Consider the following 24,327-nt stretch of genomic DNA (forward strand, 5'->3'; position numbering starts at 1 on the left):
TCTCATTGCAAAATACAAGGGTGCATATAATTCTTTGACAAACGAAGATCCTCCTAACACACATTGAAACCTGATAAAGTTCTTAACAGCGTTGCACCATGATCCCAATTTGATATAATACCTTTGACTTTTTTAAATCTATGACAAATTGAATACTTGTCGACTCCACTAAATTGTCATTGTACCTCACCCAGTTTAACATAAAAAGTGACTCTTATTTCTCGTTTCAAAAAGCTCAAAGTTTGAATTCGATGGGTTTCCTCCCAACTTTATTAAGACCACAAAAATTTCCATTTCTTGGAAGCAGACCTGGGATGGAATATTGCACAATGTTCAACAAAAATTTCACAAACTGGCTCTAGCATATTTAAACTCTAACTACCCCAATAGGGTGCCTACTAAACAAATATGACAAAATGGCAGTATCTTAGCTTCCTTCAATGTAAATATCGAACACTGAAGTACCATAAGGAGGGTCCTGACTCAATTTTTTGTGGAAAACTTCACTCCTTTCTCAATAGAAGACTTGAGTTCAGGTTTCATTGCTTCCAAACCATGTTGTTCAAAAGGAGAGATGGGGCCCAACCCCAGAACCTCCTCGATGGCATTTTTACCTAATCTTACCTTTGAGACAAAGAAAGGCAATTCAATAATGTTTGACTGAACATATGTACATTCCACAATATATGAAACTCCATTCAAACCCTTTAAACATGCATCAACAAATATTGCTCCAACGTATGCCATAGACAATGTTGCATAACCTTTTCCATCTTTTGTTGTGACAACTTCAGTTCCTCCATCTCGAGTACGCTAAGTTAGATCTTTGATATCCTCATCTGAAAGATTAGTATTTGGTTTTGAAGTAACATATGAAAGGAGAGGAAATATAGTGACACCGACATGTCCTCATACAACAAGGACATTCACTTCTTCCACAGGGACACCTGCTTTGACAACATATAAAGTCTTTGCTCCAACTACATCAAGCATGGTGACACCAAAGAGTTTTTTTCATTATAGGTTCCAACCTTCTTGAAAGCCTCAACAACAATGGGTACATTTGAATTAATAGGATTATTGGTCATGTTTACTAATGCTTGAGGGTAACGTTTTGCAATGGCTATACATAGGGATTTGATAAGGCCAACATTGATATTGAAAATGTCGTCACTTGTCAAGCTAAAGACATTGAGTACAATATAAGCAAAATTAAGTAATTGTCCAATTGTTGCACCATTGACTATGATGGAACTAATAAGAATGAATCTGTTCACACCAATACTTCGACATGCATCAACTAGATTCATCGTACCAAAGTTATCGACTTTCCATGGAGCCAGAAAATCCAACGAAGGACGAAACCCCGTTGCACAAATGACAACTTCAGCAGGTTTCACTCAATTTAGCAACACCCTCCGTCACATTTTCCTTGACAATTTGAATTTTGGCATCATTAGTGGGGAAATTGTTCTTGGTACTGTCCACATTGCGGATACCAACCCTGACATTGAATCCTTTGGATACGAGTTAGGTTACAATCCATTTACTAGTGTTTCCTGTGGCACCTGCTTTATTCGTCCTATTCTCATTTGGTTTCCCTTGTCCATCCTTCTCCTCCTTGAGGCTGCAAAATGTGACATGGAAATGTCGCATGCGAGTGCTTACAGGAGATAGACGGGGAATGATATTGTGAAATATGGTCGGATAAGAGCCACCTGCCATGCTGTTGTTTTTGCTTCGTTTTCCTCTACATCTCAAGTCCTTTGACAAAGTGACTACGCAAGCAAAAGTAGTAGTTATCCACAAACTTGGCACGAAAGACAACAAAACTACACCCAATAGCTCTGTATTTTGCTCCACCATGAAGTGATGTCCAACCATAATATTATGTCAGAGAAAGTAAAGAAAATTGAGGCATGTGCTCGAGTATTGACATGATCAACATCAACTGCAATTCCAGGCATGCCAACAATATCATAGAGAGCGAGATCATATACGAGAGGGTTAAGCTTCATTAACAAAGCAAAGGGGCTGGCCGATTCCTCTCGTTGCACCAAGTACAATCATCTTTCGAGGCGAGGAGTTAATGCCTACTATTGAGTACATTGAGTTAACAACAAGTTGGAGAGGAACGAAAAGGACGAAGAAGGGAAGGTCACGTGTCGAATTTTGATTAGTGAGAAAAATAAATCTTTATGATTGGCTGGGGAGAACAATGTCTGCTCACCCGAAGCCCACAAAGAAAACACCTATTGATGTAATTACTTGTCATAACAATCGAAATAATTATTTTGTACTCAAATATTTAGGAGGTTGTTATGAATTAAGTTCTCTCGTAAATAAAAATTATATATGAGATCATGATAAGAATATTAAAATTGAAATGACAAATAGATGAAAACACTAGATTTGTGACTTTGTCCATTAAAACTACCTACAACATATAGTTTTTCCTTAAGTCTTTAGATGTTAGATTTTTTTTCCTTAAATTGGCATTGTATTGTGGAATGGCTAATAAAGCCTTCAAGTTATGATCCAATCAAATATTTGAAAATTGATTTTATGATTTTATGTCAATTCTAAATTAAAGCAATTTTATATTGACAATGGTTGATTAATTATTTGAGAAATAAAGGAAGAGTTCATCATAAGTTTTTTGGAATGAAAAATAATAACAATTTATATAACGATGGAATTAAATGTTCTATATTTTGACTTTTCCAAATATAGTTTTTGAAGGTTAAATGTTTTGCATTTTGATTTTTTTTCACTAGAATTTGACAACACATTTTTTATTGAGGTCACTACTTTTCATTTGTTATGTTACATTTTTGTATGTATATATAGATCCAAACACATTAAAAAATATTTATGATATTCAAACTGAACACATTCAAGAATTTAAACTTACAATTTCAACGAATGCTTATCCTAAAAATATATCCAAACATAATATATATAAAATAAAATTAAAAACTAAATAAAAATAACTTATTTAAAAAAAAATCTTTCGGTGGAAATCACATAACAAAATTTTTTGGCCAACCCGTTTCGAACCAACATTAGGACCACATGGAGAGGCAGACCATGACAAAGGCTTAAATAGAGAGCAATGTAAAGACGATAATTTCAAGTAACGACTATTTTTGAAAAATAATATTTAAATTATGGTATTAATTTATCAAAAACAAATATTATTAAGGAACCGTTATATTAAATGGCTAGTTTTTGAAAAACAATATTTAAATTAATTTATTAAAATCAAATATTATTAAAATTCTATTAATGAGAAATAATCCAGAAATATAACTAACAAGAATAAAAAAAATAAATCAAAGTAAATAATATTTAAATTATGTTATTAATTTATTAAAAACAAATATTATTAAATAAGACTATATTTTTTTTTTCTTAATTGGTCTACTCCTATATTGATACAAAAATGATATTACAGAGAGGCAGATGCCTCGAGAGTTCTAGCCATGGAGTTGGCATTTTTACAAAAAACTCTTGACGTACTTACTAGAGAACCTGCATATTGACTTACATCAGGATTTGTAGTATCTGAAAACATTAGATTCCAAATCTTGACAATGACCAAAACTAACCCATATAGTGACTAAAAACTGACCCATACAGTGACCAGGACTGACTTGTGCACAACTAGCTCTTGGACAGATTCCAACATAAACATAAACATAAACATAAACAGACACCAACATATAAGAGAGAGCCACCCTCATAGTGGAGACCGACATATAGAAATGACAGAGACCTGATTCAACGAGCTTACAAGCATGAAAACTATGTATCCAGAGGGAGTTGAACTTCTTTCTTCGGCAACTGACCAAAAAACCAAAGGCGCAAACTAGTTCAATCTTCATCCGAGGTTGCTGGCTGTTCTTCTACAATTCAGCACCCAAATTGGTCTGAGTCTTTGGATTCAGACGGATGGGCTGCAGAACTTGAAGGGTCACCTCCCGCTGGTGCACTTAGGCCAACATTTGCATTTGTATTCAAAATTGGCAAGCCGCCTGAGTCTCGGCGCTGGGCGATGTTCTGGTCTGCCATCCTATGTTCCAGAGGAGCCCCAGGATTAACCTCCCCCGAACCCACAGCGTCCTCACACATTTTGACTGTCACTGAAACGATGAAGGATGAGTTTCCAAGAGAACAGGGAATGCGGAATCACGCTGTATGTGAGTGAGAATGATGTGAACAAACTTCAGCTTTGACTTGCCCTCTTCCCCTGCCCCTGCCACTTCCTGTAGCAGGATATCTGTTGCAGCAAAACTTCGAAGCGTCCAACGAGGGGTCCGAAGTGGTAGAGGATGGCTGGCGGGAGACTCGGCCACGAGAACTGCCCTGTCTGCACCCCATTCTAGGTCGTTCTCTTGGCATTTTGTGAAGAGCAGGACTGACAAACGGAGAGGGAATGGCAGGGAAGCGACTGAGGAGTAAGCACACCGAATGTAATGGAGACTGAGCACGCTGATAACTGTCAGCACCATGAACCAGAGCTGAAGGGAAGCAGGGGATGGAGTTGGCGCTTGAGGAACAACAAGGAGCTGCCACCTCGTTGAACCTGAAAGCGCGCGGAGGAGAAACAGGAGTGAGGACCAAACCAGGCGCCATCGCAGATAAAACGAATTCAAGGGAGGGCAGCGTTAATGCTGCAATTAATAAGTTTGTGCGAGACCATGTCTCCATCCTGCTGTAGTTACATCTGGCGATTGTGAGCGGCCACGCGCCCACCCTCCACGCCACCTTCGTACCCTTGAGCCGACTATTCACTCGCATCTGGGAATTAAATAAGACTATATTAAATAGCTAGTTTTTGAAAAATAACATTTAAATTAATTTATTAAAATCAAATATTATTAATTTTTTTTATTAATGAAAAATATAATTAACAACAATAAAAAAATAAAGTGAAATAATATTTAAATTATAATAAGTGAAATACTATTTAAATTATAATATTAATTCATTATGAATCACATGAATTAAAAAATAAATTATATTCTTACTTTTTCATCTCAACATTAAAAATAATCATAATTACTAATTACTTTAAAATAATAAAAAACCATTATTAACCCATTAAAAAAACCCTAAAAACAACATTCAATTAACTTACTAAATTATTATAAAATTGTTATCCAAGAAAACTACTTTAAAAAAATTTAATTGTTATATAATTAAAGATCAATGGTTATCAATAAAAACTAATATTTAGTAACAGTAATTGAAGATGGGTTGTTATCCAATAAAACTACTTTTTGAAAAAAAGATATCGATAAAAACTACTATTAAATAACCATAATTGAAGAGGGTTGTTATCCAATAAAACTACTTTTTGAAAAAAGATATCGATAAAAACTACTCTTAAATAACCATAATTGAAGATGGGTTGTTATCCAATAAAACTACTTTTTGAAAAAAGATATCGATAAAAACTATTCTTAAATAACTATAATTGAAGACGGGTTGTTATCCAATAAAGATATTTGAAAAAAATAATTGTAATATAATTAACGATTAGTTGTTAGTGGTATTCTATTTCTATTTCAAAAATTATAATGAATTAATATTATATATTTATTTTTAGTTATTACTTTTAAATCTTATTGACTGAATAAAGAATGGAGAAAATTATTATTTTGTACAATATTAAAAACGTTTTTACATTTAAATGTACGAGAACATTATTAAAAAAATAGAAAATAAAGAAAATTACAGTAGTATAAAGAATTAATTAGTGGTAACATAAATAATAAAAAATAAACATGATGCGGTGAGGAAGAATCAGAAGATTAAAAAATTATGGTATTATAAAATGTAATTAATAATAATATAAAGATTAAAAATCATTAGTTTGTTTTTATTTTTTTCCAAAGGGCTAGTTTTATATAAAGAAAGAAAACAAATATTATGGGGCCATAAAAATTAAAAGATGAATAAAATTAAGATACTAAAAGATGTTATAAGGGCTAAGCATTAATATAGATTAATGTCAAGCAAACATTTAACACACAATAGGGATCAAATTTCTTCAAGTGCAAACTTATTTAGAGTGGAAAATATAGTGTGCAATTTTTCATTGTTTACACTGTATTTTTGAATGACATATAGAGTACATAGAGGATCAAACTATAAAATATTGAGACCACTTCAAACATTTTAACCTTAGAACTTATTTTTTTCATGATATATACATATTTTTTAAAAACAATATATACTACTAATTGCACCAAATTTTGCAAAGAAAACACATATGGAAGAAGAACATAGATGAAAGGAGATGTGATATGTTATGTGAACAAAATGTTGTCTAGTTTGGAAGTATTTCCTTTGCAACATAATTAACTGCCTCTAACAACTAGTAATTAATTTAACTTTACAACAATTGGATAAATCTCTGCTCTTCTCAACAAAATGACATGGTACACAACTAGTCTCTGCTCTTCTCAACAAAATAACATGGTACGCTATTATCTATGACCGACTAAAAGAAGCTTAGACAAAATAACATGGTACACGATGTTCTATGACCTACTAAAAGAAGCCTAGATGGCCCATGGCTGAAGCAACATTTCATGTTCAACACCAAAACAATTAAACAATCCTCAATAGTTAGGAAAAGAAAATTTGAAAACATTATAATATATACATTGAATATTTAAAACATTGTTGGGAGAAATCACATTGGAAGAGTTTGGTGGACGGTTTCAAACCAACTAGTGTGGTTCATCATCAAAACTACTTGATGTACCACACTCGTTGGTACTACATGATGTACCACACTGGTTGATTCAAAAAGCTTATACCAAACTCTTTCAATGTGATTTCTATCGAAAATGTTTTAAATATTCAATATATACATTGTTAAAATTAAAATATTCTACATAACATGTATATCGAGACATTTTATTAGTCCAAATTAAAATGATTTTTATTATTATTTTGAAGTATACATTAATACTAATTTGTATTAAAATATATTATTGAATATTTTATTATATATAACATTAAATATTTCTTTTTAACAACTTTACTTCTTCTTCTATATTTATAGATATATATGAAGTTGATATCGACATAACTTAGTTAATACATATTTTCAAATAGACATAAATTAGTTAACACATATTTTCAAAAAGTTTATTTAAATCACGTGTTGAAATATTTTTGAAAAGTATAAGGTTCAAACATCTTACTCACATTTCTTTTACTTCTAATTCCTTTATATGCATAGCATGTTCATTATTTTTTATTATAGTCAACATTGTTTTTCTATTTAGAGTGTATTTTACTTTTATTTTAAAAGAGAAACATGTCAACTCCATATTGAATTCTATATTGAGCACAAACATATTTACACATCCCCTCAAACTGGATTGTAGAATGAGCCTCGGCTCAAGAAAAAGAAAATAAACATTATGAGATGACGAAGAAAAATTATGATACTATAAACTTGGTGTAATCAATAATAATATTATTAAAAAAAACATTATAGAAGTGAAAGAAAATAAAGAAAATAATGATAATATAAAGACATAATAAATAGTAATATAAAATGTCAAAATCATCATTCCATTTCCAACATAAAGAATAAGGTAAACATTATGTAGTGTCTAAAAATTAGAAGATAGAGAAAACTATGATACTATAAAAATGTAATCAATGGTAATACAAAAGATCAAAATCATCTCTCTATTCTTTTTTTCCGAGGAAAAAAGCGAACTTTTTTATAAGTAATAAAAAAGTTACAAGCATATGAGTTAACATTCCTGAGACCAACTGTGATATTGAGACCTACATCAGTCCCAAAGAGAGAGCAAACACTTCTCTGTGTATCACCAGCCGACATATAAACAAAACAAAAAATCATTTTTCGCCTAACAAACCAGCTCGGGATCATTACCTATCCCAGGCAACTTAGTCGAAATAGTGGACTGTCCGTATCCAAAAAACGTGGGCCTCCTTACAAAAGAAAACAACCCACGGGATACCAGCAAGAGCTCCATAGATCATCTCTCTATTCTATCTTGAAGAAAATAAACATTATGGAATTATCCAAAATTAATCAATAACAATACAAAAGATCAAAATCATCTCTCTATTTTATCTCGAAGAAAATAAACATTATAGAATGATAAAAAATTAGAAAATAAAAAATTATGATATTAAGAAAATGTTATCAACCATAATATAAAATATGAAAACCATGCTTGTATAAGAAATAAATTAAACATTATTGAAAATTGAACAAATTCTTGTAAATTTCATATTGAAATAAAATATTTAATAATTTTCAAAATGTTCAGGATCACGAATATTTTTTAAAAATATCTCAAGTACATCAAATGAAAATTTCAAAATATTTATTATAATCTCTATTTCTCTAATTTTTTAATTCATCAAAATTATAATGATTTAAAAATACTTTTCAAAAAATAATAAAAATTTAACTTTAATAATATTAACTACCATCATCAATACTAACCAATTTGAAAAGTCATAAAGAGATATGCAATGACAAAGTACGAGGAAGCATTATATGACATACATCTGACATTTGTTGTTTCAAGAATTTGGCTTATCAAAAGCAAGCATGTCAGCAAATAGTTTTAATAAAATAGCTCCTGTTGGACTGTCATAGAAATTCTTCTCCAAATTCATTTCAGCCCAGCCCTTTAATAGCGGGTATGGAGACGAAATTGCTCGACGCCCAGGAACGTCATTAATACTCCCCTCCAATCTCCTTTCCAACCCACTTCCATCCAATTTCATTTCCAACCCAGCCCTTTAGTTGCCATTTAGGGAAGGGAATGGAAGGACTTCCCTCCAATTTCATTTCCAACCCAGCCCTTTAGGGAAGGAAAGGGAAGGAGAAGGAGTTGGTCGTACTCTCCAATGCATGTGTTGTGTATTAAAGTGTTCACACCTGTCACTTCATTCATTCAACTAGTTTTACTCACATCCCAATATTAAGAAATCTTGCATGCTTTAGCCTTCGAACATTTTCTGGACTCTTTACTTATTTTAATCCCCTCATCTAACATTCGGCGCAAAGTGCTTGCATATTGCAGTTCGTTACTGAAGATGGTACGTACTCGTGAGCATGTTCCAGAGATTTTCAGTAGTTTTTGTTTTGGCTTTTTGTTTAGTGTTTTTTTCCATGCTGTTTGTATTTTTGGCAAAATCTTGTGGGTGATGAAGATAGTCTTATTGTTGGTTTTTTATTTTTATTTTCAGGTAAACATAGTTGATTACGAAGACAGTGATAGTGATTTAGAAGATGAATCTTCTATTAAGAATACAACTGGAGGCAACGAGTTTTCAAAACTAGAGCATGACAAAAAAGAAAATGGAGATTCTATATGGCAACCACTCTACTCAAACAACACAAATGAGGTGACCGTCATTTCCATGTTTTTCGTATCCTTCTACATGTGATGAAATTGGGGAGTGGGTTGCAAATATATGCCAATGGAATCGGCATTCTAAACTCCAAAAACCCAAATCCTTAACAAGTTTTCTATAAATGCGTACTGCTTTCAAACTTTTCATTTTAGGGGTCATATTGTCATTGTGGCACTTACTCCACTTTCTTTTTAAATGCTTTTTCAGTGCGGCGCTGACATTAGATTTCTGACTTTGCCTTTTAATTTTTCATTCTTTTCAATTTACTTTTAGTATTCATTTTTTCTAAACAGATTTGACCATCTGGATTGTTGGACATATACCCTACCGTAGCCCTTTTACATTTGATGAAAACTCCAGTATCAAACTGATTGTTGGACATATACCCTACCGTAGCCCCTTTACATTTATGAAAACTCCATTATCAAACTTACTGCATTCTTGGTTTGGCTACAAAGACCAATCTAGAAGATAGTCAGTTCATTGCGCATTCTCTTGATCTCCGCCTCTCTCAATTTTTGTGGAGTGCTCTGGAAAGGCCAAAATCAAGTAGGCGTTTATGCTCATTAGTTTCCAAGTATGTGAAATGGAATACGACAGGAAATATGCTTCTAAAAGCACAGTGGTTTGGAAAGATTAATATTTAACAGCTCTTAATGTTCATTGGGTCTTCGGGTAACAGAAACTGCAAATGAAAAATGGCAGGAAATGGGTTTCCAAAAACATAGTGGCCTGGAAGGACCAAGATGAAGCAGGCCCTTATGCCCATCCGGTTTCCAAGTATTGAAAACCGGAAACAGGAAATAACGGAAAAGGGGTTTATGGTAACGGGTAAGGGAAAGGTCTGGAAAGAATCGAAAACTTGGGCAGGCTTCTTCAAAAGGTGCAGGAAACAAGAGAAACATCAACCAAGGATTTTGGTTTTTTTAGAATAGAAAATAAAATTCGTTATCAATTCATAAGTTCATTTCATACGGAAAGCAATAAACGATAAAACACAAAGTGGAAAGACAATCACAGTACATAAGCTAAATTTGAACTCAGTATTTTATGTTCATACTTCATAATAGATATAGTGAAGGATTGAAGTAGCAAAATCATAAATGTTAACGCTCTAGGGTTAACATCATGGCTTGACCAACAACTGCATTAATACATAGGTGGTTCATTAATATCGAGATTATATTCATCATCCAGTGTTAAGGCTGTCCGAAAAAGACAGCTAAGTGCTTATTTGTTTTCCGGTCCGTTGCTCCTTTTTGTGTAATCAGAAACGTGTCTTTTTTTTAGTTTTTTTTAGTTGTTTTTAAAGAGACTTTTGGGAAGTCTTTTTTGTAATCAGAAACGTGTCTTTTTTTAGTTTTTTTGAGTTGTTTTTAAAGAGATTTTTTGGAAGTTTTTCCGGTTAAATTTCTCTAAAATCCGACAGCAATTTATTGGAATCGCAAGTTTGATAGCTAATTTCTGCACAATCAAAGTGTTCCAGGGGTTTTTCAGGGTGCTGAATCCAAATATGGAGTTAAAAAACCATTTTAAATAATATGGAGTTAAAAAACCATTTTAAATAATACAAATCAAGATTTAACCTCAATTTTTTCCACCGGATTCCTCACCAAAATCTCCAAAAAATTGCACTGAAGACAACTTTTTTTTTGAGTTAGATGCCTTGTCGGTAGACCGATTAGGTTTAGTGGAGACTTTTAGGATCATGCCAGTTGTTTTTTCCAAAATGATTTTAGGTTTAAAAGAATCCCGAGTCAAACTGTCAAAATTGGCCAGCAGTATTTGGTTGTTTCTGAAAACCATTGAGAAATAACTAGAGTGGTTTCTGGACGCTTGTGCAAACTGCCATGCGCCATAAACGGTTCCAGGACAAATTCTTGGGCTAGGAATTTTTTATTATATTCTAAATGCATTTCCTCTACACCAGAAATGGCTTCTGGATTCATAGCTTATGCCTCACATCAAATGTCATGTCTTAAGACATGTCTTTAATCCATTGTAAGTAAAAACCAAAAGTTTACATTGGGCACTTTGGAAAACCGAAATTTTCCTCGTGGGGAGTACAACTCTAAAGCATTAGTATAGGAATGAAGTTATGCAATGAAAACAACTACAAACCTCTGAGACAACACAACAGCAACAAAGCAATGATTCTCTCCCGTTTAAAAGTGCCCCTCAGTTGAGATTTTGATATTAAATTTTGTAGTAGATAGTCCAATAAGGTTTCAATTTGTATAACTGAGATTTTGATCTTAAATTTTGTAGTAGATAGTCCAATAAGGTTTCAATTTGTATAACTGAGATTTTGATCTTAAATTTTGTAGTAGATAGTCCAATAAGGTTTCAATTTGTATTTAACGGATATCGTGTAAAAAACCTAAATGAATTATGTTTTGATTTGCAATTCAGTTTTGGTCTCGAGACTCTACAGCTCAGCTCAGTATGAAGTGTAAGTTTGTCTGTTCGTCATCTATCGCCCAACCCAGTACGATGTATGATGTGTAAGGATGTCTGTCTCTTATCAAAGTTGAAATTTTGTTCATATCGATAAATATATATATATATATATATATATATATATAACTGTATAAAACATTTAAAATCTAAAATTAAAAAAATTAAATAACTGTATAAAACATTTAAATAATGTCAGCTCACAAAAAATTATATCTTTTTTTTTTTTTTAAATTTAAAATTAAAAAAAATTAAATAACTATATAAAACATTTAAATAATGTAGCTCACAACAAAAATTGCACGCGAATAAATTGGATCTCTCTCGGCTTATGTTAATGTTAGATCCTTATTTAAGAAGGATCTATGCTGTTTCTACAGTTCAGTATGAGGGGATGTGTATGTCCTCCCTATAAAAATTATGTTATAAATAAAAAAATAATGTCAGGGCATCTAAGTCACATGACACGAGGACACGAGACACGGAGGACACGTAAATACGAGTATTCAATACGAAACGCAACGACCTCGAAACAGGACACGGGGGACACGTTTCATATATATATATAATATATATATACCTAAATATAGTTTTTTATCCATATTAAATTGCAGGTTGTAGCTTATCTAATCAAATTAAAATATAATTACTTTTCAAAGTTCATAGTTCACTTAAAAAAAATAAAATCAAAATTTACTATTTAGAAATTAGAATGTGATATGCTTGGTCTTGATTCTTGAATATTCAATGTTCATTGTTCAAGTACAACTTACAAGCACATAAGAAAATAACTAAAGTCTAATCCTATTGATTTCCTCTGCCCCTCTTGCGAGAAAATGCCACAGCTTTCCCTTTCCCTCTAGATGTAGATGTTGGTGCTGGTGGAGTTGGCAGTGGAGTTTGCTATTCTCTAGAAGCTGAAGAACAAGAAGTAGGAGCTATAGGAGGTAGACCACGTCCTCTAGTGGCAGGGGTAGCCCGGGCAGGTGGTGTCACCTGGAAACATTACAATCTCCCAATCCTGAAATCATGAAAAACTGATAAGTCTGATGCATTTTGAATGAAATCTAAAATTCTACTTTCTCCATATGAAATCCAATGAGGCCGAAACCACTCTCAAACATACTGAGTCATTTCATGGTAATGTTAAAAATTTAAGTAAAAAGATGAAAATGAAGATTAAGGAGAATGTCACTTTTACTTTAAGAATTTAACATTACCATGAATAGCATATCAATACTAGGGCCTAGACTTGATCATTAAGCTGCCCCACTCAAAAATTATTTGTTTCTTTCAAAAAAAATTGCAGCTTATGCAGGCAACGTTTCCTATCAACAGAATATGCTTTTTCGAGATGCAGGACACAACGAAAACCGGCAAATACGTTTTACATTTTACAGGACACGATGAAAAACGTTTTCGACACGTTTTAGGGCCGTTTTTGTGTCGGACACTTAAAAGGAGTTGTCTTTAGTGCGACTTTTTGGAGATTTCGGTGATGGAATCCGGCGGAAAAAATTGAGGTTAAATCTTGATTTGTATTATTTAAACTGGTTTTTTAACTGCATATTTGGATTCAACACCCTGAAAAACCTTGGGATGCTTTGATTGTGCAGAAATTACCTATCAACCTTGCGATTTCAATAAATTGCTGCTGGATTTTAGAGAAATTTGACCGGAAAAACCCACCGGAAAAGCTTCCAAAAAGTCTCACTAAACACTACACCCACGTAAAATACGGGACACGGGACCTTGGAAGACGTGTCCTGTGACTTAGTCGGCCATAATAAAAAAAATGAATATGTTCTAAAGTAATTAGAAGTAAAAAAATTTGCTAAGATGTTTAAACCTTATACTTTTCAAATCTATTTTAACAAAAGATTTAAATAAACTATTTGAATATCTATATTAACAAATTTATGTCGATATCAACTTCACATATATCTATATATAGAAAAAAATTGTTAAAATAAAATATTTTAATGTGGTATATAAAAAATATTCAATGTAGGTTGAAAATATATTAATAATAAAAACCCACTTTAATTTTCGTGATAAAATGTCTTGATGCACATGTTAAGTAAAATATTTTAATGTCAATTACATATATGTTATATATCATTTATTTTTTGATGTATCCATCATTAAAAAAATAAGTTTTTTTATTTTACTATGGTTAAAATGCTTATTTGATCTTATATATACTTTATTTAGTATTAAAAATTACAATTTAAATAATGAAAATTAACACATTCTATTTTGCACTCTAAAGAAGTTGGCCCGCAAAGAAATTTGATCCCTCTTGGGTTATGTTAGATCCATACTTAAGATATATTAGATCCGTACTTAAGAAGATGGATCTACGCTGGTTGTACGAGCAATATAATTTTAGTACGAGCGATACAATTTCAAGCTTGATGCTGATACCTAAAAGATGGGTTCAACCGTAAAACAATAAAACTCTTGCTTGTACTTGTTTATGAACTAAAATGCTTGGGAAAACAATTTAGAGTGAAAAATTGAAGAAATTTAAGACTAAACTTCCCATCACATACACAATAAACAGAATAACCAAAGCTTTCAGGTGAGCCACTCCCAATTGTAAAGACAAACTAATCTTGAATTATTATAGTGTTTGTTCAGCTAGACCAAAATTTTTCAGAGTTGTTGCCAAGAAACGAGGTGAAAGCAATAAGTACGACGTTGCATTCAAGCTCCACAATTCTAGCTCAAGGTTAAGTCTTGTTTTTGAACTCTTGCAACTACATTGGATTCAAGTTCCACACCTCTAGATTTAATTTTAGAGAAACCCTTGTTTTTGAATGCATGCAGCTATGTTCGATTCTAGAACCACAAATTAAATTCTAACTTTAATTTGACCAAAAACTATTATTTTTGATGTCAGACAAGAGGTTTGAATTTCTTGGATGAGCTGGCTAATAAAATCCTCTAAATCGACGAAAACAGAGTCCTTTGACTAACATGTCATACCATGAAATTTCACCAGTAAATTCAAATTACCATTTATTTGGCTCTGGTTTTGCTTGTGAGACGAATTGAGCTCATTGGAAGTCTGGCTCTCCTGAATGTGTTTGTATCAATGTAAGCAATGAAGGATGTTGGCAGCTGTTAGGTTCCTTCCAAGAGGCATCTTCAATGGGCAGATCTTTGCACTGCAGCAGATATTTTTAAGAAGCCTGTTTCTTAACCTTTCATCTTTGGAAACCAGGATATGCTCATCTATCAGGATCAATTTTCCTTCCTCATCAAGGGGAGGTAAATCTTATGAAACTATCAAATCCTCTGCAATTTCCTTCTTTAAATTAAAAACATGGCATGGGTTATGTACCTTGACGCTTGCTAGTAATTGTAGAGAATAGGCTACTCATTCAACTTGCTGAAGGATTGCGAAGGGACCATAACACTCAGAAGATAGTTTCTTACATACCTTTTTCATAAAAGTGGTCTGTACATAAGGATCTCCGATTGCAAATTCTAGTTCGGAGCAATGCTAGTCTCCCCTTCATTTCATCGTAGCTTGAAGCGTTTTAAGGTTATCCTTTAGAGTTTGAAAGATCTGCTGATTCTCTAGAATGTAATCTCGTTTGGTTGACTCCTTGGTGTATGGGAGAACGCAAATCTGTCAATGATGGTAGCCTATATCCATAGAAAGCCTTGAATGGAGTTATTCCGATTGACACTTGATGGATGGTACCAATTCTCTTCTCAGTACAATCTTTAAATCAATGTTACCAGACTTGGAATTAGCAATAAATTGGCGAGGCAAAAGAGTGTTTTAAACGGACCGGGAAAAATGGTAAATTCAATAAATAAAGATATACATATATATTGAATTAAAAAATAATTATTTTTCATTAATATTCAATAAAGCTATGTCTAAACAATGCATAATATCAATAGATGTCCAAAATATCATGAGCAATATCCATAGAAAGCCCTGAATGGAGGAGTTATTCCGATTGACACTTGATAGATGATACCAAATTCTCTTTTCAATACAACCTCAACCTTTAAATCATGTTACCAGATTTGGAATCAGCAATTAAATCTGTAAATTAAATAAATAAAGATATACACATATATTGAATTAAAAAATAATCATTTTTCATTAATATTCAATAAAGCCATATCTAAACTATGCCTGTATTATTCTACGCCTCTATTACATAGAATAAACTGACACTGAAACTACGGCTCTATTACCTTCTCGGCGTATGAGTTGTGGGCCTGAGCGGTGAGAAGTGAGTTACAGACTGGCGTTGAATTTTTAACCTAACTAAACCACGTGGTGAACAATGCGGCAACCCGAAAAGTTAAAACCCGTGCTCGCCGAGTCGAGGGCTGAAACTTGCGTTGAATCGGTGAGTTACAAGTCAAAACTGCGTTGACCAAGAGTCAAACTCGGTCAAAGCGAGTTTGACTCAACCAGAGTTGAATTGGATCATTTGAGGGCCGAGCAGAGTTGGAATCATGAGTGATGAGACTCATGTTTCACTGCTTTAAAGCCATGCAACCTGTAAATTATGCACATAATTCTGTATATAACCCTCTTTTGATTGACCATCTTTGTTTGCCCATCAATCTGAGGGTGGTAGTTTGGTAGCTGCTACTGAATGACAAAGTGCCAGTTAACTCAAAAAGTTCCCTCCAAAAATTACTTGTGAATTTTAGATCCCTATCACTCACGAATGTTTTGACTTGTAGGTAGTCCATGCAACTAATAAATATTTTCCATAAAACAATTGCCAGTTGATGGGATTTGTAAGTGGTATCAGTAGGGATAAAGGGAACATACTTAGCTAATTGGTGGTATCAGTAGGGATAAAGTGAACATACTTAGCTAATTGGTTAACAACCACAAAGATGTAATCCTTAACGCTTACTTTAGGGAGAGCTATGGTGAAGTCCATGCTGGTAGATTCCCATTTCTCACTGGGGATGGGTGATGGCTGAAGTAAACCTGGTCTCATAATTGTTTGCACTTTGTATCTTTGACACTGCTCACAAGCCACAGCAAATCGTGGTTATCATTCTTCAAAGTCTTCCACTGCATATCTTTCTAATCTGTGCATGAGTTTTGAACAATCCAACAGGTCTGGACAATAGAGAGTAGTGACTTTCAGTTATTACCTTTAGCTTAAATTTTGGTTTGGGACTTAGAAGTTAGAACAACTCTAAGTAACAGGACACTTCCAAACAGGGCCCGTGTCCCATATCTTAAGACACGATGCATTTCCTAGAGCACTAAGTTAGGTGTGGGTGATGAAGTGGATGTGATGTTAAGGGAAGGAAACTTGATGAGTTGACTCTCATAGCTAGACAAGGTATTTTTAAGATATTCATCCACACAAGTGCCTTTAAAGAGAGGATATGCCTAGCATTGAGTTACCATTCCTTGAGCCATCTTTATCTGACTTCCCCTTTCTTGCCCTTACCATTCCTTGACCCTCTTTATCTGACTTCCCCTTTCTTGCCCTTTTCTTTATTTGATTGGTCCCTTTCTTTAGTTACTCATTGTTAAGCATGGGACTTGGGGCATTGGGATTTTTTCATGGTGGCATGGCTCAAGCTTTATTATATTAGCTGCATTTAACCTCAAGCTTATAGCTCTTAAGAAGAGGCTTTCCTCTGTGTGACGATAAGTATATACCTTGATGAATGACATGACAAGCCAACCATGAGTGGAAATATGATGAATGTGCATGGAATTGGCTATGGGTGATAGGAAAATTACATGGAACACCCACCTAGGTTGTTAGTGGTTCATTTGACTCAAAAGCAACACACTTGTCTATTAGAAAACTATGAACCCACCATAGTACAACCTAGTAGGAGACAATATTTTAGAGTGTTATGAGCCATTATCATATCACACCAATGATCATGACAGCCATGACAAACATAGAGAACAATATCATCCAATACAAACAAAACATAAAATATAGCAATGCATGGTGCAATCTCCGTCACCTATCATCATGAGAGTCATTTGAGCAAATGTAAGGAGTATCTTTGGCAAATGTCCATGGATAACCATAGATCTCATCTGTGGAACTGCTGATTGTGATGAAAGTCACAAGTAAAAAGAATCCTCTAGTTATTCTAGAAAGTCAGGGGATAACCCTGCCAATGTATTATTTTATGTCATAAAGTCACGTAAAGGAGTGATGGTGGTGTTGATGTCTTATTTTGAGCATTTACATTCTGTTGTAATTGCTATTTCAGATATATTTTAATTGTTGAATACTGCTGTTTAGCATGTTTGCTGAATATGTCAAACATTTAAATTAAGGTTCCAAGCATATTTTCTTGCTTCCAGCTCCATCAGTCCTTAGATAAGGCACTAAGTAGCTGCTAACATTCAGTGAATAAGAGGAGTTTCTGGTTTGTCAAATCTGGAAATTTCATTGTGAATAAGGACAGATTTTGACAAATCAAATAGGAATCCTCCCTTGTGCTGGAGGAGAGCAAGCCTAAAGAAGGGAAATTTCACTAAGGTGACAGTGAGTGAAATTTCCAAGTTGCCCTAGGTTTGCATCTTTATACTGGACTTGAGTATCTTTGAACTGCAGGTCTAGAAGGTAAGAGTGTTGACAACTATTTCAAAGGGGGAAATAAAGAACATTAATAGAACAAGATTCAAACTGGAACTTCAGGGGAAGATGTCTCCATCGAAGTGGTGGTGACAAAATTGGAAAAACAAGAAGAGCAAAAGTAAACAAAGAAAAGGATAACAAAGTGACCCCTAAACAACCTATAGATAAGGAACTAAAAAGGGAAACGAAAGATTCTAGCTTTGACCTCAATGAAATTGCCAAAAAGAGGGTGTTATAGAGTAAATTTGTTGCAATGGAAGATCAACACTGCATAGCGACAAAACTAAGTTTCAAAACTGGGTACAATCTCTTTGGTAGTTTAAGTTGCAAGAGAAACGAAAGATACCCTTGATTTGAATGGACTTGATTTCAAAGTGGTGTTTTGGGAAAGATAGGAGAGGCAAAAGAATTTGTGTCCAATCTTACTTAGAACTGCCTGAAATAGGTATAATCCTCTTTGTCCTACTAACAGCTTAAGGAAGAAAGTATTCATTCAGTGATGAGGGTAAAGAATTCTACAAATAAAGCGAATGGGTAAAAAATTCTAAACGTTTGTAAAGTGTACATGGTGAACCACGCACTTAGTGTGTGAAAGTCAAAACTCCTTTATGAATTAATCTTCACAATGTTTCGGAATTGATAGTAACGCACATCTTTCAGGAAACCAGCAAATTTCATCAAGTATATGTTTAGTGTATAGTGTGTAGTGTGAGGACTGATGAAAGTCTTTTTTGGAACTCAATTTAATTGTCTTTCATATTTTATCTTTTAATCAAGCAGGAAAAGGTCGATCACACAATTATGAAGTTAAGTCCCAAGCAATATTAACATCTTTTATCTCGTGTCACCTAGTGTTCACAGAGTAGTATACGAGCAAGTTAAAAATAGGCAAGACCAAAGTAGAGGACTGTATGCAGTTTAGGGAAGTGGGAAGGACTCCACCAAGGGAGTTTGGTTGCCTAATGCACCACTCACTTAACGATGTTTATAATTAATAATAATAATCTAATTTAAGGTCATAGTCTATCCACATGCTAAATTGGCATATGAAATCCCCCTGGAGTGTTTTGACTGCTTAGATTAAGCACGTGTACATTCCTTACTTTTTTTGAATTTGAAACTGTGACCTCCAAAGGAGAAAACATATGTTCTTAACCATTATGCCCACTCAACGAATGTGATCAATTGAGGTGTTGTTTGAGGTATGTTTTGCTTACATACGTCTTGGAACAAACTTGTCCGCAATGAGCCCCCTACTGAGTATTCCCCAGTTCCAATGCTTACAATTTTTCCTAAATGAAATTGTGAAATATTACCTTTTCAAAGTGATTTTACAACTGTGTCTCATTCCCACAAATTGCAACTCAGCTATTAATCACCCATAGGCAAGTTGCTTAAATTTTGAAAGTTGCCAATGAATCAATGGGAGACAGTATGGATCAGTGTTACTTGGGAGCGGAAGCGAAAGTGGGGAGCGGGAGCGAAAATGGGAGTGGGAGCGACATTTTCTGAAGCTCCTGGTTTGGGAGCGAATCCCGGAGCGTTTTTTATATAATATATATATTTTTATATTTGTTATATTTTGATACATACATGTCAAAAAAACCATGTAGAATAATGAATTAGATATAAAAAAACATAGATTGAACCATATAACAACAATCATCTAGAAGTTATAATCTTCATCAACAACGTCCACAAGTTAGTAACATAGTAACATACAACATATTGAGTCTTATGATTCATCAATCTTAAAGTTTCAAGCTTTCAAAATTCAATATATAACATTTATCATCATTGATCACCAAAGTTGTACTTGTAAGCTAAGTGTAACCATTACAACAAATAATATCTAACATGAAATGAAATGTTATAAAATGAAATGAAATGAAACAACTTTCAACTTTCATGAAGCATCATATTCATAATTCATTACTAATGAGTTATAATTGCCAACTTCAAACTTAAATTGTCATATATTGTTTAAATAAATATCATAATAAATATGAAAGAGTCAATAGTTATAAAAGCTACTAGAAACTAGAAAAGAGAAGTAAATCTATTATCTATTTCTTATGCTTGGGCCTTTTGCCACCACGAGAAATGTCTAATTTTTTAGTCTTGTTGGAAAATCAGGATCTTTGTCATTAATATCACCCTCTAAGCATTAATATCCAGAGGTATCTTTGTCATTACCTTTGTATCTGTATAGGGATCTTTGTCATTAATATCACCCTCTAAGCATTAACATAAGATAGAAAAAGCATAGCATGTCAAGTCAAGATTTTGGTTGAGTGATGCGTACATTTTTAGGAAGGTCATTAGTGATTATTATAACATTCAACATATTATCATCATTATTAGTAATGTAATCAGAAATGTTACAGCCTTTGTGCTTTCGGGTCCAACTCCTTCAAAGAACATGTCATGCATGGCAGATGGTATCTATCTTCCTTGCATGGCAATTAAAAGGCCTATGGGACCATTGGGATATTCTGTCAAGACCTATTTGAACATTTCAATCTTCTTGACGTCAGCTTGGTCTCTTGACTATATGCAGGAAAAAGATTGGCTAGAGAAGATTTGTTATATTGGAGGGATTTATGTTATCAAGAGCAAAATCAATGACAATTAACAAAACCTTAACCAAACTGAAAATTAATCGCTCAAATAAATCTCTGTACGAAGACATTCATCAAAACCTTCTGTTTGTAGTTTTGAACATCTATCTTTTTCTGAGTGGTAAGAATCCTTGATAAATATATGGAGTGTTGTTTCTAAAGATTTAGAAGAGACGTTATGAGACTGTGTTTATAGTGAGTTTATTTGCAAATCTGATTTCTTCATTTTTATTATTTATTTATGGCTATACAAATTTTCACTCTCTTTAACATTTTAAGGGTGGATTCTGATCATGATTTTCATGGATCTGTTTCTAAATTTCAGGAAATGGATCCAAAAAATTTAAAAACCCTTGGAAACATATCCAATTCCAAATCTGAAGTTTCCGATTTTTTGAAATGGCACAAAAACATTTTTACAGCGTTTCGGTCCTCGGAAAATGATCGTATCTGTTTCTGTTTCGGAAACAGGGATCCGCGTTTCCAGCAAATTCTTAAGGCGTTTCCGGTAACTTAGCCTCAAAGGTGGCTTTTTGAATTGGGGCTGAACAGAGGCTTGAGGTCTATTTTCCCCCACCTTCTGGTTGGTTCACTGTGCTTCTGTGGTATCCTATCCTAGAGAAGATTGAACCCTGGGTTTGTTTCCGGGGGAACCCTTCAGCCTCCCCCTTGTAACTCTTTGTGACTGGTGCTCTGTCTCTGTTCACTCTCATCTACAGCCTAAATTCCTCGAGGCATGGACCATCTCTGAGAGCTCTCATGGGCACCAGTGAGCCATTGCGGGCTCTCATGTGTCAATAGGACACCAAAATTGAGGAGAATAGAGCTTCTCTCCATTCCTTCACGTGTTAGCTGTATGGACATGGATACTCTGCAAAGACATTGTACTGGACATCATGGTCAGGCTTAAGAGGCAAGTCAGTAAATTGGAAACTGAATGCACAACTCTCCATTCCATCATTAACTCAGTAAGTCCCTCTGTTATTCAAGCAATTCTAGCTGCAAATCAAGCTGAAGAAGATGATCAGTCTGGCCTCCCAGACTTAAATGAACCAGTGCAGGACTCTCTTCAATGGAGCCTGCAGGTACAGCTGAAGACAATGATGTACCCCCACTCCCCCTCCAGTTAATGTTTTTTAGAGTTTTATAGATTTCTGGGTCCTTATGTAAAATCTACACTAAGGTTTTTTGTACTTGTTTTGTCTACCTACTGGCTGACTTTTACCACTGCCAGTTTGCATAACAGTTATGTACAGCCTTTAGGCTCCAGGATTTATGGCCTTCTGTAATCTCTCTGTACTGATGCTAATTGACAAAAGTCTCAGCCGTTTGTGCAATATGCAAATTATCTACCAGTTCTCGTTTAAAAAGTAACCCTTTTTAATTTATAGTAAATACATAACACTGAGATGCATACAAATGGGCCAAATTGAGTAAAAAATTCCCATCAGCAAGGTGCTACCAACTACACTGACTGCCAGGACTATGACAATTATTTAGGGTGGATTGACCCATGCTTGGGAAAAAACTCTGAAAATCCAATAAACTGGTGTGGGTCCCACTGGGCAATCCAACTTACCCCAATAGAGGTGAAACTAACCAAAACAGAACAATGTCGCTGAAATAATCACTACGACAGTCTGAAAAGTCATCAGGATGAGTTGACTCACTCCTGGAAGTGGGATAACTGGGTCAGGTTGGTGATAACCAGGTGCATGAAGTATATGCTAAAGGGCAACCTGGTTGCATCATTGAAATTGGCAGAGGGGAAAACTCTCTGCTCCTGCTACTTCTATTGAAGGATGACTTGAAACACCATGTTGCTCCAAATTCACAATTTGGGATCAACAGGTAGGTGTGTCATTTTCAAGGAAACCTGCAAAGTAATAAATCTACTTTTTCTGCACAGGCATTAGCTTATCGACATGGAAGGATACCTTGACTGTTTTGACTTGAGATATTCTTTTGTTTGACTGTTCTGTTCTCCTGTTTGATCACATGGTATAGAGGATTCCCCTCAACTTGAAGGATATGCTAAACTCCTGTTTCTCTTCATTTTATGTTGCTTTTTCTTTAGTGGCTTAAACCTATCCCATTCAAATATATCTTTGGAAAGGAGAAATTTCTGTGTTTGACTCTTCTTTTCTCTTGTTTGAAAAATGGGTTTTCCCCAACTTGGATGATATGCTCAACCATCTCAACATATGCTCAGCTTTGTAATTTCAATGACAATAAATTAGTGCTCCTTAATGTCTTGTCGATTTTCACTTAAAATGGTAACTTATTTTTTGGTATTTGTGAAACTGCATCATTTTGCAGTTAGTTTTTGAACAAATTCATCCATGGTGACACCATGTGATTAACATTTTGAGTAGCCTATTCAAAGGACGTTTGGTCAGCATCTAGATTTTTGTTATTTTTGAAAGACTGATTTTTTTCTAATTAATGAGACAAATACCAAAATTCAAATAATTATTCTGATTTCTTATACGTTTTATTTCATTCCTTATTTACAGGCAAGCTCATCTAGCACATCCTGGAGTAGCACTAAGAGTAGGTTTGTGGATATGGGATATGCTTCTGCCTTAGTTGAAAAAGCTATTAGGATACATGGTATGAGTGCATTCCTTGACTGGTTATTCAAAATGGTTTATAATTAAGTTCAGTTCAAATGTATTTGTGCATTCACTGAGGCTTTCCCTAATGGTTAAATTTCCAAATGTACTATTCTCTTTTTCTCATTGTTTTAGGAACAGAGAATGAAGCAGACATACTAGATTATGTACTGGCTTATCAAGTGAGTTAATCCATTTACATTCTTTCCCACTTGTAATTTTACAAATTACTGAATAGAACTATATTTTTTGGATGTGATAGCTATTGCTGTTAAATTTTTACAGGCTGCTAATTATTTGTCTGGTTCAAGTGACCTGGATTCAAGTCAGAGGGATTCATTTCCTGATCCAGAGGGATCAGAGTGCGATGATACATACAATTTTGGGAAAACCCAAGTAAACAATCAGGAACATATTGCTTCAAGTCAATTTTCCAAGGTAATCATAAGAATCTTATGTAGATTGGAATCACACATGTGGCTATTTTTTCAGAATTGGAATAACAGATTTGGTGTCTCTGCCCTCCTATAATATTCTGTTATCTAGTGTATGGTTTTTGATGACCACTTATTGGCCTTTATGTTA

At 34.0% G+C, this 24,327-nt stretch overlaps 1 protein-coding gene and 2 pseudogenes across 3 annotated transcripts in view; 1 reads left to right on the forward strand and 2 right to left on the reverse strand.

Moving 5' to 3' along the window:
* Positions 1–483: 483 nt before the first annotated feature.
* LOC149167178 (malate dehydrogenase 1, mitochondrial pseudogene) lies at positions 484–1,175 on the reverse strand (annotated as a pseudogene).
* Positions 981–1,725, reverse strand: LOC149167179 (uncharacterized protein At2g34460, chloroplastic pseudogene; annotated as a pseudogene).
* Positions 1,726–8,712: 6,987 nt separating this feature from the next.
* LOC149167180 (DNA (cytosine-5)-methyltransferase DRM2-like) overlaps positions 8,713–24,327 on the forward strand; it is a 150,696-nt gene continuing 135,081 nt past the window's right edge. Inside the window, exons 1-5 of one of the 3 annotated variants that reach the window (XM_089432896.1) lie at positions 8,713–9,114; positions 9,265–9,423; positions 23,644–23,740; positions 23,878–23,924; positions 24,028–24,180. In XM_089432896.1, coding sequence (XP_089289022.1) covers positions 9,112–9,114; positions 9,265–9,423; positions 23,644–23,740; positions 23,878–23,924; positions 24,028–24,180 — 459 coding nt within the window. In that variant the 5' untranslated portion in view covers positions 8,713–9,111. Of the gene's footprint in view, positions 9,115–9,264; positions 9,424–21,395; positions 22,233–23,643; positions 23,741–23,877; positions 23,925–24,027; positions 24,181–24,327 lie in introns of those variants that run through there. The other 2 variants (XM_089432895.1, XM_089432897.1) reach the window with 2 other exon arrangements.

The sequence above is a fragment of the Pinus tabuliformis genome, chromosome 5_1, assembly GCF_031772625.1.
Source record: "Pinus tabuliformis cultivar Carrire ecotype Pingquan chromosome 5_1, CPIR1, whole genome shotgun sequence".
Lineage (NCBI taxonomy): Eukaryota > Viridiplantae > Streptophyta > Pinopsida > Pinales > Pinaceae > Pinus > Pinus tabuliformis.